This window comes from Sinocyclocheilus anshuiensis, unplaced genomic scaffold (assembly GCF_001515605.1).
Source record: "Sinocyclocheilus anshuiensis isolate Anshui unplaced genomic scaffold, SAMN03320099.WGS_v1.1 scaffold2799, whole genome shotgun sequence".
NCBI lineage: Eukaryota > Metazoa > Chordata > Actinopteri > Cypriniformes > Cyprinidae > Sinocyclocheilus > Sinocyclocheilus anshuiensis.
The window spans coordinates 90807-106115 of record NW_015548372.1 but is presented as its reverse complement, the minus strand read 5'-3'; the positions used below and the strand labels follow the sequence as shown (position 1 = coordinate 106115).

The 15309-nt window shown below is 37.0% G+C and overlaps 1 protein-coding gene across 1 annotated transcript in view; it reads right to left on the bottom strand.

Moving 5' to 3' along the window:
- Positions 1–584: 584 nt before the first annotated feature.
- LOC107656676 (beta-1,4-galactosyltransferase 5-like) overlaps positions 585–15309 on the bottom strand; it is a 25758-nt gene continuing 11033 nt past the window's right edge. Inside the window, exons 2-9 of the mRNA XM_016444617.1 lie at positions 10374–10493; positions 9825–9938; positions 9349–9476; positions 8416–8532; positions 7662–7849; positions 7423–7545; positions 4845–4946; positions 585–4231 (exon numbers count right to left, since the gene is read on the bottom strand). Of these exons, the coding sequence (XP_016300103.1) occupies positions 4084–4231; positions 4845–4946; positions 7423–7545; positions 7662–7849; positions 8416–8532; positions 9349–9476; positions 9825–9938; positions 10374–10493 (1040 nt within the window). The 3' untranslated portion in view covers positions 585–4083. The remainder of the gene's footprint in view (positions 4232–4844; positions 4947–7422; positions 7546–7661; positions 7850–8415; positions 8533–9348; positions 9477–9824; positions 9939–10373; positions 10494–15309) is intronic.

Here is a 15309-nt window from a genome sequence, read left to right as displayed (position 1 = left end):
ATCAAACAGATATATTTGATAATGAAGAAGGGGGATTTACAGAAGATAATTGAAAAATGCGCTAACTATGTTAGACAGCAAAAGATGTTATAAACCTAATGTTATTAAAAAAAAACTGCAATGGATTCGTACCTAAATCACATTAGTGTATCCATGTCATGCCAATATATATATATATATATAAGCCCAATTTTGTTGTAGTGAATGCATAATTCATATTATATAAAGAACCAATGTTTTATACCTTTGATGCTCTAAATGTTACATAAAAATAGGCCAAGCTAAACGATGACTCCTGCAACCACTTAACCATAACACAAAAACATCTGAATTCAGATCTCTGAACTGCTCAGTAAACGGCTATGTTGAGAGTAGCCTACTGGTACTAAAACCTTATTTTTTATATATATAGCACATTCATGAAAGAAATATAGCACAAGCACACTTTTCAATCAGAACATGATTCACAGTTTTGCATTATCAATCTTTGCAATTCAGTTTATTGCCACTAGAATATTATCCACTTCAGCTAATTGAGCATTCAAACACACCAAACAACAAAAGATATTGCTTAAAGTCACTTTTATTGGTGCACTTCAGTCATTTCAACAATGATAATAGAAAAAAAGATCTCACATCATAGAAAGTGTCTCTACTGAGAGATATGTTCATACAGAAACACTAAGGCTGAGATGTGTTGTACGAGTGGCAGATGGCTTCACTTCAAGGAGACCTGATCCCCTTATAATGGATGACGACATCTTATTTTCTCATAACATTTCAGTTGTCTTGATATTATACAAATGATGTAAAATGTTTCATTTCCAGATGCAAAGATTTGGAAAATGAATGTGTTTGGCCGACAAAAGATCTTAGTAAGATACATGATAATGTTATAGAGGAACATCTTCATCTTCATCACGAATGATCATAAAAACAGTATTTAAGGCCTGTTATGATTAAAAAGAAACAAATGTTGGAGTGAATAGAAAATACAGCTCACACAGCTCATGGCATTCACAGAGAGGTCAATGGCACCAAATCATTGTCTGACTAAAGGGCTCCAAATTTTTTCTTAATAGTAAGTCAGTCTTTGAAGTTCCTTTATATGACTTTTTTTTCCCCCAAAACACACTACACAATATGCACAATAACACATTAAATATATTTGCTTATAAAAAATAAAAACATGATTATATTGAATAAATTAACAGGTTTTAAGGCAGCCAGTTGTTCAAGGGATGGGTTGCGGCCCTCCCTGTCATTTCATCTGGAGCAGAATGGGTTATATAGTGGGCTGGAGTGTGCCAATGACGGGGCCCATAAAAAAAGTGAGGCAGGACCAGTAGGATTTTCTGTGTCTTATCTCTGATTTTGAGCTCGTTTTGTTGGTCACTTGGTTTGTGGCATCATGCTGGGATCTTGTCATGTTGCATTGGGTTCGGACGCAGTGTGAGAGCACTAATCGCTAATTGTTAAACGAGCAAAAAGGACCCCAAACATTGGCGCAAAACTCCATGAGTGTCAAACACAGAGAGAATCAAACATTAGAAAGATCTGCTTGAGCGTTCGTCCAGCTAAACACAATTTACCTGCTACATGGATAGATTACACTGCCGAGATGGTCAATGAGGCAAGAGTGTAATTAGATTCAATCCCGTCTAATTATCTGTTACAAGACAAAAGTACCATGGCAGCACAGTACTAATGTCTGTGAGGTCAGCACCATTGGCTATCAGGGCAGGATCACTGGGCGGGCGACCAAGAACCGTCTCTCTAACTTACTCGTTCTCTCGTGTCATCATACGAAACAGCCGTCCATTGAGTTTAACAGCAACAGACTCTCTTCCCAAGATCAGTCTCACATTGTACGTGATAAGAAACATATTGCAGTGCTTGTTTTTACATCACAGTTATCTCTCTTGATACGTTTCCCTCACAATAATCACAATTACAGTAAAACAAGATAGAAATATGTAAAAATGAACTAAAACTAATAAAAAACAAAACAAATGTACATAAAGGAATGAATAAGTACGAGGTCCAGCCTCTGATTTGATGAATGCACACGAACACGCTCACAAATACGCATTACGAAGCCTCTAAGGTCTCTAAACGACATAAACGCGTGTAATGATAATGTGCTATTACAGTGGAATGAAAGCAAAGGGCCTCATTTATGGTTCATAAATGACCGACATGGACACTGTATCTCAGGATATTATAAAACACAAGCATGACCAATTTCTGTGCGAGTTGTTCATAACTAAGTCGCATTCATTTCAATGCAACAAATTGCGCAATAATGTTTTTATGAATGACGACACAGAAATTCAGTCTGCTTTCACAAATGTAAACTATCTCTATATTATGTGCATGTGTTCTACGTTTCGACGTATTTCTTGAACGCAAGTTGTTGAATGCAAGTGGTTTCACGAATGAGGCCCAGAGTGTCTGTGTGTTTGGTCTAATAGAGTTGCTCAGTCTGCTTGTCCGAATTCAGCTCAAGAGATTACCTGGCAATAACACTCGGAATTAAACAATGTCAAATATTGGCTCTAGTAAAACTCAATAGCGTTTTATAATGTCATCAGAGGTGAGGTGACTACACACGCAGAGAGGCAACAGCATATTGCTCAATGCAAAGCATGTCGATTTGACTGTGAAGGGCAGTGCATGGGAAACATTATCTACACAATGTAAGCAGGAACTAATGGAAAAAACCCTCTGTAAGCACAAACAACAGGATGTTTGTTCGACAGACAATCCAGTGTTTTAAACAACCAGCAGACCCACATAAATACAGCTTGACAAATCTCAAAACTAACACGTCAGCTGGTCCTAATCTAGTTCCAATGACACATATCCCAGTGAACGCAGCAAAAATGCGTGACCGTTCAGACCGAGGCGCATTTTGCTGGCATTGCCGTGGTTTGTGTATGGCTCTTAAGACATCGTTTTGTGGCCTTTAGTCCATGTCTATTAGGTCTGATGTGCTGGTTGTACTCCTAAGAGTTGAGAAAACTCACTTTAGCAGATAGGTGGATTAAAAATGACCGTACAAATGAGAATATCTGTTCACGGAAAACGGCCCATAAATATAGATGAGGCCAAAATTTCTTCTGGGCAAATTTGAACTAAATTGAATGTCGCCCTCTCAATACCGCCTGCCCCTGATTAGAAATAGCAAGTAGCAAATCATAAACTAAAAGCTACTGGCCATTTACAAAAAGGTACAAGCCCTTTGATATGCCCCAACGCCCTGTTTTAGTAAAAGATACATGAACACAGGAAAGGACACTGCGCTTGTCAAGCCATTTTCATGGGGTCATGCTAATGTCGAGAAAACTCTTTGTGTTGAACAGTAAGCATTGTGGTTGATGAGCGTGTTTGTATTGTACAGCTAAAATGATCGAGGGTGTTCGTTTCCACGTTTCATGAGCGAATACTCACACTTAAACCCGTGATGTTAGTAGCATCTACCGTAAGTATCAGTGCATGCTTATTTATTCTATATTTAATACATATTTTAACCTGCATTTATTGGTTTATATCCTAACGCACAGAACCAGCTGTGTTTGTTTCTGGCAGAGAAAAGGGCATATCCTCAACTCCTACAATGGCTATTCTGAAGTCGTTTAGCATAATTGTCATTAACTTGTTCAATAGCTTTTGTCATTCATGCTGTAAACATGCGACTTCAACCCCCCAGGCGAAGTCTGATTAGAAGACACACACCACATGTCGGATCTGATTGGTCCGATGAGGGTAAACCAGCAGTCGGGGTTTTGGATTCAAGAACGGATCCATTCACATGACAGACGGACAGTGGATGAGTGACAAAGGAAAAACACAAAAAAAACAAAACAAAACTGTGGTAAAATTAGCTTAACAAATTATGTAGAAAAGCCAAATTTAAAAACATAATAATTATAATAATATAATAAAATAAATGTAAAAATAAAATAAAAATGCTCTGTGCATTAAAGATTTAAGGAATCCCCCCCCCCCACACACACACTTCCTAAAAAATAACTAATAAAAATGGTGCGTGGGTCTGTCTGGCCCGTCCCTTGTGTGTTGTCAGTAATCGGCGACAGGGGCCAGGTCTCGACTGAGCGTCACTGACACATTAGTGTACAGACTCTTCCGGGACACTAGAGGGGAGTAATTCAAGTTATTCAGGCCATCCAGGCTCTGTCTCTCCTTGGATCTACGGAGCAACTTGTATCTGAAAAACAAAAGGAGAAAATGTGTTTTCAGCAGCCTGTCAAAACTTATTCAGCCTTGGCTTTCAGCCCAATAATTAAACAAAAGCAGAACAAATTATAACGTAATTGTAGTAATGAAATTTCAATGTAAGCCATTAAAAAAAGCATGAGCGGAATGAATGTCTGTAAAACTATTAGGCCAAATTTGGTCACACTTTAGTTTGGGGTCTCACTATTAACTATGAGTTTTCCCTCAATAAACTCCCAATTTTCTGCTTATTAATAGTCAGTGTGGTAGCTGTTATGTTAAGGTATGGTGCAGGATTAAGGGATCTAAAATATGGTCATTTTACGCTAACAGTTTCATTTAGTTCAATAATTTACACAATAATGGATTTAGGAATGATAAACACAGAAATCTGTTGTGCATGTGTTTCATGAATAAGGCGTAATCTTACGAAAGACTGGGCCTTTTCCATTAAATTAAATTCAATGCAACAATTTGCATAACAATTGTTTATGTAAGAACCATTGCATTCTATTTCCCAACAATTCAATGTCGACTGCATGCGCTCAGGATGTCATCTGAAATATAGCAAAATAAATATTTAGAAAGGGCTGTTCTCATCTTACCTGCCCAGAAACTGGACTTCCCCGCGGTGGTGGTGTGGTATAGACTTATAACGACCAGTGTCTCCATGAGGCCGACTCACTTTGTAGCCAGCAAACTGAACCCTGGAAAAAACACATGCAAGTGTCAACTATGTTCCAAGTCACTGCAAAAAGTGAAGGACTATTTACATTATTTACTATTTATAATACAAACTATAATGTATAGATGCAACATCATACAAAATAAATAGTTTTTGGTTATAGATGCCGTTTGATCACAGTCACCCAAGATGAATTTATTCTTTGTACAAATGTGTTTCATAATAGGTGGTCTACCCAAGACTGTAGTTTGTGGAGTACTTTGGTATTTAGCTACCGTTGCAAAAATGAAGCGGTCACACTTTATTTTAAGGTCCAATTCTCACTATTAACTAACCATTAACTATGACTTTTGCCTCAATACACTTCTAATTTTCTGCTTATTACTAGTTAGTAAGGTAGTTGTTAAGTTTAGGTGTTGTGTAGGATTAGGGATGTAGAATATGGTCACGCAGAATATGTAAGTACTAACAAACAGCCAATATGCTAGTAACAGGCATGCTAATAAGCAACTAGTTAATAATGAGAGTTGGTCCCTAAACTAAAGTGTTACCAAAGAAGCTTATTCTACAGGGCTGTTTCGTAAAGCTAAAAAATAAGAGAATATACTTTTAGTCTACTTTTTATATGGCATATACTTGAAGTGAAGTTATACTTAAGTGTACTTGGCTTGTATACTGACAAGTTAACAGAAAAGTTTATTTGGCCTATATTTGTACTTAATCATAATCTAAGTTTACTTAGCTTGTAGTTTTGTTTACTCTTTTGACAGAGTAATCTATGTGTCACTATAGCATATGTTTTCCATACTATCTTGTTTATATAAGTTTATACACTCTAAAAAAAAAGTTGTTGACCTAACTCAAAAAAATAAGGCAACCTATCGCACTCAACTTGTTAAGTTAACTCAACTAGCAACCAACAACTTAAAAAGTAGTTCATCTAATGAATAATCTGATCTGTCAGAGCAACCAAAGATTTTTTAGCATTTAGCAATGCTAATCCCTGTTGAAAAAAACAGCATATGCTGGTTAGGTATGTTTTGACGCTGGGATGCTGGTTTATGCTGGTTCTTTGCTGGTTTAAGCTGGTTGCTGGTTTATGCTGTTCCTTTGCTGGTTTAAGCTGGTCCTTTGCTGGTTTATGCTGGTCTTTTTGCTGGTTTATGCTGGTCATGTGCTGTTTACCAGTTTAAACCAGCAAAAGGACCAGCTTAAACCAGCATCCCAGCGTCAAAACATACCTAACCAGCATATGCTGTTTTTTTTCAACAGGGAATCTCTTTTAACAATCCTCTTTCTTTTAGATGTATGTTTATTTTCAAAGCCTTCTACATAATATGGATAGTATTTGCCTCTTAAATCTAAAAGCAAACATTTAGGCTGATAAGACAAATGTATTAAACAAGTTGCATTGAGATGCACATATACAGTACCTCAGCACACGATTCTCAACCATGGTGAGGATCATCAAATGTTAAATCAGTAAAAATATGAACTCTGATCCACATGACAATTAACTGACATTGACAGCAGCAGCAGCATAAATAAGCCAGTAAAAATTAAAACATTAAATTTTCATTATAATTAACATAAAATGTTTTCAAGCTGCAATGCATGCTGGGAACTTGTGCAATATTGTTCAATGTAAAATTGTTTGCTCAGATGACTCAATATGAAAAGTTGGGAGAACATTTGGATATGTTGTGAACAAATACTTGAGTATCTAAGTAAGGTAAACAAAACAACTTTTGTTAGCGACGTGTTTAGAGTATTTTTGTTCAGTTCACACAAAAAATTAACTGACTTCTACTAAAAATTCTTTGATCGGGCTACTTATTTTTTTACATTGGTTAGTAGAACTTTTCGGAAGTTGGATTTTTTACAGTGTAGTAATGAGTCAGCATTTTGCTAGAATAACTTAATAGTGCATTGGTGGAACTGAACCTGACCTTTTTTTTTTGTACAGACAGATAAACATTTGGTTGATTTTATTGACAATTCTTCCATAGTGTGAATAAACTATAAGTATGATGTTGGTTTAATACAAATGTACTAACAGTACATTGATTTTAGTATAATTTCTACAAGAAACTTAGAAAATATGCTTTACTTATAAATACAACAAATGATTTTAGTATACAATAAAATTAAATGAAATGAAAGTCTACTTCTTTTTTCGAGTAATGGTAGCCATGTGAAACAAAATTAGGCTTTGAAAATAAAAAGTACTACTTATTTTTTTCAGTGTAATCCATCTTAATTGAGGGGAAATTACTGAGCGCACCTTTAATGTCCGTTGGCAATCATTCCTTTTATAGTACGAATTACACATTTAGTGGGATCCAGATAGTCCAGTCCAGTCCAGGAAGTGTTATTATCATCTTTTACAGTAAACCGGCTGCTAGACCACTTTTGTGGGAGTGTCTCTTTCCAAAATACATGAGTTCATTGCGTTCCAAAATCCTGCTAACAGCTCTAAAAAAATTTCACCTTCATACCTGTTCCAAAGGTCGTCGTCTTCCCCTCCCCAGCCCCAGAATGCATTGGGAAAGCCATTTATCTTCCTGTACTGCTCCACGGTGAGCCCACTAACACCACCAAAGAACTCCTCATATGGAAGCCTGCATGTTTAGAGAGATACGAATCTTTATTCACAACCAAACATCATTCATAATTCATATACACAGACCGAACAACATTTCAAAATCACACGTGGAGAAATGTTATGAAAACTTACATGTAAGAGTACTTGTTGAGTTTGACCGCAAAGTGTCTTGGCATTTCACCACAACCATAGTAGTTGCGGTCATTTTCCAGAATGTGGTCAACATCGTGAAATATTACACAATCCCAGTTCAAGTCCTTCATGGCCTCTTTGAAACCGACATTAAACAGCATGGCACGATTGAACGGTTCATTTCCTGCCTGTGGACACACACAAACATTAATTTAACTTCCTTTCCTTTACCTCTTACCAATACTTAAAAAATATTTTTACAATGAAATAGGACTTGCTCATGAACATAGTGTTGCTCATGATATTGGCAGTAGTAACACAGTAGTCGAGCTGAATTAGTTGTAATGTGTAGTGCATAAATCATTTGTAAAAGCAATCTTATGTTCGGCTGTGTTTCAGTGGGATGATTTAGAAGAGTTTGACAAATGGTGTGACAGATATTATGGGTCAGAATAGCATACTACCATACTACACAAACAGTTTTTGCAGTATACACATTTTCAGTGTTGGGGGTAATATATTACAAGTAACGCAAGTTACGAGTAGCGCAAAAGTAACGTAAAGCATTACTTTCCATAAAAAAGTAACTAAGTAACGTAATTATTTACTTTTTTTATGGAGTAATGCAATATTGTAATGCATTACTTTTAAAAGTAACTTTCCCCAACACTGCACATTTTTACAGTTGCTGTAAGAAGAATTTGGATACTTGAGCCACACAAGGTTGTACAGTGTGACAGCTTTTTTTCCTGACCTGTTCAATGACGTAGAAACCGAACTGCAGTCTCTGCCTCTGAAGCACTGGGATCAGATGTCGGAAAAGTATGGGGAGGTGCTCATGGCGATTACGGAAAGGAACCAAGATGGCCACCTAAAACACATAGGAAAATGATTGCAAAAAATCAAGAAATATCTGTTTTCAGTGTCAAAGATCCCCAAAGTTAAGAATTTTACCACATTTCTATTGCTGCTACAATATCTAAGATGCATTTGTATGTGTGTGTCAGGGCTAGGTGATAAATATTTAATATTTAAAGATATGTTTGATTTGACTTTTTTTGACAATTTGAAAATGTCCAATATTGTAAATATCTTCATGATTTTAGCACACTTTCTTTTAGATGTTTTTAAAGATTGTCCCAGTGTTGTATCTGATTCAAAATTCACAAATGCTAAAGGAATGAATGGATAATTAAATAAATAAATAAAATACTGATAACAGTTTGATTCATTTCCATGAAATAGTCATTTTTTCCATTTCAGCTAATTATTTCCTAAGTCAGATTAGATGATTAAACTGCTTCTTTCCACTGTCCCATATGTGTTTTAAATAGTCTTAGAAATTAGATTTTTCATGTTAGGTTACGTATAACAATTTGTGTATTACTACATCGAAGCATGTTAACAAAATTACAATTCTTCTGCTTCTTGCATAAAACATTTTAATTTGGCAACAACTGTTTTCAACCGAAGCATTTAATCCCAAATGAAAACTAGACACTGGGTTACAGTGTGCTCATAACCACACAAAGAGAAGCGAATGACAGGCTTTAAAAAAAAAGAACACACTCAACCCATCTTGCAACATAGCTTTTTGTGAAGCAAACTTTCTGTACCTCGGACCACAACCACAAAAAGAAAACAAAGAAGAAACAGGTAAAGGGTAGCTTCAGTTTTTATGACGAACCTTCCAGCGTGGGAGACAGTCGTGCGGTTTCCAGTGGCCCCCGAGAGACAGACTTGGATCTGCCTTCTTGAGTAGTCTCTCAACCTCCTCTAGAGCGATCTCACTCATGTTCACCTTCAACTTGCCCTCTGAACATGAACATGAACATGAATATCGTTAGAACAACTGCCGTCGATCATACCAGTATTTATGAGAGCTTTGTAATTACAGCTAACGACACCAGAAACAAAGCTGCACAAGCTCTATTCCAAAACCAGTTTCAAAAACTTTATTTGGTAGCCATTTAATATTTAATGTCAGTTCGTTATTTTATCTGGTTTTGTCAACGTATGCATTCTTTCATCAACAAACACAAAGGAAACACAGGAAGTGACTCTTAGGAGCTTTAACAACTCATTCGCTGAATTGGTCATACAGTGCTTCTGAAGTGTGTTTCCTCAAAAGTACCAAAAGCAACATTAAGATCCAGCACTTACTCATGGAGGGCAGCTTTTCCGGGCAGACCTGATCAGGCTTGTACGTGAAGCCCCCCGGGAGGTAAGCAGTGGTGGGAACATCTGCCTCACTTAAGTTAAACTCGTATGCATAGTCTAGAAAACAAGAGAATCACACATTCATACAGCAATACATTACAAACATCCCAACTATCTTCCCGAGAACCAGCAGTTCTTTTCTTTTTTTCTGTGAGACCACATACTTCATAAACCCTGGTGTAATCCCACCCTGGACTTTGCAGAGATGTTTGGGGATTGGCCATGAAAACTTCCTCTTTTGGTTTTGTAGATATACGTTTACTAGTGTACATTCAAAAAGACAACGCAAACATGTTTTATAGACATCTTATTAAAGATTTTCACTAAATCAGCGTTGCAAAGGTATTGGCTAAAGAGTCTTCCTACAAAACTGTGCTGTTTTCGGTGGGTCTCAGAAGGATGTAATGCCTTCACTTCCTGAGGAAATGTCAGGGATGTTCTATAGGAAGGAAGATTAGCGGTCTGTTCTCTGTGCTTCGTAATGTTTCGTACCTGTGCCGTTGACGTTGTAGGCACTGCGGACCATCTGCTCAAGAACCTGAGCTCCCATATTCCTCACATTCTCGCGGATCTGGATCCCACGGGCCTGAACCGTGAACAGGTACTCATTGACTGAGAGAGAAAGAGAGAGAGCTATTATCATCAGCATAACTGCATACAGACTGACACGACGCATAATGATTATGCCCTCAGTCTGCAGCTGGTGTGAGATTGGCAGTTTAACATTTGTGCCATTTTCTAAAGGACCATCAGCATGGTTTTTCAGCTGCAAAAACAAACAACAAGAGAGAAGAATATTTTCTGGAGAGAAATGGAAAGTTTCACTATAAAATGTTCTCTTATAATGTTATGTAGACCAAAAGGGACATGATAAACATGATTTTCATGCTGCACTTTTACAAAATATAAGTGAATGGTGACTAGATGCAGTTAAACACACACAACACACTCACACTCACACTCACACACACACACACACACACACACACACACAAATATACCATAACAGTAGTCCACACAACTGCAGTCATAATACTGAACAACATACAGTATAATAATTATGGACACATATTGTCATTCTTTTTACACTTGCTGCCAAATACAACAACTGTAGAGCTGAACAAATCTGTTATCATAGTGGTGTTGGTTGAGTGAGAATCCCACAGGCTCTGTGTTTAATAGATTTCACACACTTTAACATGCTGTAAAACAACAACCTTATTTTCAGTCATTAATGTTTCATTTTTGCATCAACAAGGTAAAATATGTGCAAGCCTACAGTGCTGGACTCTGTCCTTCATGAGTGTGTGTGTGTGTGTGTGTGTGTGTGTCCTGCGCAGTCACAAGGCCGTGCTGATAAAGCAGAAAACAATGGCTCTTTATGTGCTGATAGGACCATCCCTCATATAACCCACACATCTTTTATGCTCACACTCTAACTGAGTGTGTGTGTGTGTGTATGTCATGTGTGCAATTCCTCCCTTAAACACTACGCCCATTTACTGTACATGACCACAAACCTAATTTCAAACGGAAGCACTGGGATAATGGGTGGTGCATGGATGTGGTTAATAATGGATATCTTCTCTGTTTCTTTCAATTTTTTTCATACACAGACATGCTACAACAGATTTGTTCATGTTGAGCACATCTAAAACCTTCTCAAGGCATATCTTCTCAATATATACGAGCTGTTGTAAAGCCACACACACAGAAATCTTAGGAATGTATGCCCACCTTAAGCTCTGATTACCCAGTCATGTAGTGTGTGTGTGTGTGTGTGTGTGTGTGTCATTGCTCTTTGTGACTACTGCAGCTACATGGGAAACAACACTGGGTAGATATTATGTAATTCAGAATTTTCCCTACAAACATTTCATGACATGACACATGTCATGAATATGAAGGAGGTTTTATGCATGTTTATGACAACTGTCATTAAGTGTCATTCGCTCAGTTATGTCATTTTTAATGCAAAGATGACATTGTTTGAGATGTCTTTGTTATTGGCTATGGTTAGGGGTAAGGGTAGGGGTAGGGTTAGGTCAAATAATGTCATATTTGCATTAAAAATGACATAACTGAGCGAATGACACTTAATGACAGTTGTCATAAACATGCATAAAAAACCTTCATATTCATGACATGTCATGATTATGAAGGTGTCATGTCAGTCTTATGCACACCCCTTCAAGTAAAGTGTAACCAAAGATTCATATAAATACTGTACCAAATTGCACACTCCCAAAACATTATAACATTATCTTTTGAATGATACAGTAAAATAAGCTGGAGTCTAAAACAACATCAAAACATTTTAAAAGATCTAATTTGTGACTTTCTTTCTAATGGAATGATTAGTTGGTAATTGCATTTCTTTTCAAAGCACAACAGCACACTAAGCTTTTAGCTTAACATATCATGACCTATAAACTACAGTACAGAGCATCAATGAGCTTTTTATTAAGACCAGTTTATAGCACTAATGCAGCAATAAACATCTCCATAAATCTTTATGATTCTGTTTGCCTCATCTCATATCTCATGTATCCTGAGCCCTGATGACCCCCACCCAGCTTCTTATCCAAACATTTGTGTAATACGATATAATTACATTCACGTAAGCATTGTGGGGAGTTGTTTGACTAATATCAGCACACATTTTATTACTTAATTTGAACGTCCCATTGATTTATCCTGACATGAACCATCTGATGTGCTGTCAGCAGTATTCCAGCATTTCGACCATAAAGTGCCTTGTGACTTCATTAAGCTGTGATCACATGATCATGCTGCCGCTGCTGGTGAGGTGTGGGGGGGGGGGGCTTTCTGATTGAAAAACTTGAAAAAACGAGCCGACTCAGTCTAAATATGGATCTGATGGTCTATTAATAAAAGTACTGCTTGAAAAAAAAATGCTCTGAAACACCACAATTCAAAATATTGGGGTCAATAAGATTTTTTAATCTCTCATAAGTCTCATATTTTCACTAAGGCTGCATTTATTTGATCGAAAATATAGCAATATTGTGAAATATTGTTAAAATGATTGATGCGTACTCGAATAAATTGTGAAATGTAATTTATTTCTGTGATGGCAAAGCTAAATTTTCAGCACCAATATTCCAGTCTTTAGTGAACAGATTCTTATAAATACAAATTCATAAAGACAGCATTATTCTGAAATCTTTTTTTTTTGTTGGTAACAATGTACTGTAAAAGTCCTTTCTGTCACTTTTAAACTATTTAATGCATCCATGCTGTGGAATAATAATAATAATAATAATAATAATGCATCATATTGACTCCAAACTTTTAAGCAGTAGTGTATAAAAAATATAAAGCACAGAGACATATGCTAGCAATGACCTGATCTGAATTGTGGACCAGATCACATGAAGGCCAGTCATGAGTTACTCATAAGGCATAAGTGTAGCCCACCCGTGCACTACACACACACACACACTCACACTCACACACACACACACACACACACACTCACTCACTCACTCACACACACACACACACACACACACTCACTCACTCACTCACACACACACACACACACACACACTCACTCACTCACTCACACACACACACACACACACACACTCACTCACTCACTCACACACACACACACACACACACACTCACTCACTCACTCACACACACACACACACACACACACTCACTCACTCACTCACACACACACACACACACACACACTCACTCACTCACTCACACACACACACACACACACACACTCACTCACTCACTCACACACACACACACACACACACACTCACTCACTCACTCACACACACACACACACACACACACTCACTCACTCACTCACACACACACACACACACACACACTCACTCACTCACTCACACACACACACACACACACACACTCACTCACTCACTCACACACACACACACACACACACACTCATTCACACACACACACACACACACACACACACACACACACTGCATGCTTGCTTAAGGTGGTTTTATGCATTCCAAATATTCCTGTGTGAATGTGTGTTTGGTTTTAGGGTAGAGCTGTGTGTGTTCTTGTCTTGAGTAATGAGCGGAGATTAGAAGTTATTCTTTTTTCAGGTTTTTAATGTGTGTGTGTGTGTACTTAACCATCTTTTGGTGGCAAATATGTTCATATCTGAAATGAGCTACATCTGACAAAACCTCTATCTTGGGACATCCTCATTTGTAAAAACCGTCTAAAAATAAACTAGAACAAAGATTTTTAAAACTGTAAATATGCAGAAATTATTCTTACTAGCTGTACATAAAAAACAATCGAAGTCTATGGGATGTTCCTATTTAATAGCTAAGATGTGTGTCTGTGTGTGTACAGGAAGAAGATTTCTGACACGTTAGGCAGAAAAAATCTCTTCCTGCTCTGTTTTTTTCTGTAGTTCTCATGCCTTCAAAATCACATGTGCTATTGTTGTTAATAATTGTTTATTCAGTCATATTTACAGTGCCTGCAGAACAAGTCCTGTATTGAAATGTTGACTTTTTAAGCTGTACTTTTGAAGAAGTTTAGGATTTAATATTTGCTTAGGGAAATCTATATGAATCAATATCATTTCATTTCATTTCAAAATCACCAATTATCATTTACGTTTTCATTACATTGAATAAAAACCTAGATCTTTTACATGCACACTGCTTATTTCTATGTTAAGCATTATTTTACTGGATGTAAAAGTAAACTATTTTCGTATATAATTTATGTCAAGATTTTCAGATTGAAAAAACACATTTCTAGTTATATTTTATGCTTTAGTTGAAGTCATTTGTCATTAGCTTAGCAACATGCTAACATTTTTGCATATCTACTAAACTCTCTGTATAGAAAAGACTAAACATTTATTAAACAATAAAAAAACAAGGAATATTCATTATTAGAGGACATCATTTTGAAAGTGTTTGCATTATTAAACATCAAAAGTATTTAACTGGTTTATCTATTTTTTTTTTGCAGCCTAAAGAGAAGACAGAGACAGATCAAAGGAATTGTAAGTTATTCAGCTGGCTGTGTACTCATCTATGTTCTGTTGTTTTTCATCGTGTGAAAGGACACTAGACGGAGATCACATTGCCAAGTGTGCGAGTTAGATAGTTTTCTTTCAGGCACAGGAATCTAACCAGACAACTGTAAAACCTGTCATTTCAACATATCGGTCAAATATGTGTGTGTGTGCGTGCGCACGCGCGTGTATGTGTGTGTGTGTGTGTGTGTGTGTGTGTGTGTGTGTGTGTGTGTGTGTGTCTGTCTGTGTGTGCATGTCACAATTTAACTCAGACAAAGTAGCCTTATGACTGTACTCTATAATTTAACTAAGCCTGCTTGCCTCTGACACACACACACACACACACACACACACACACTCACT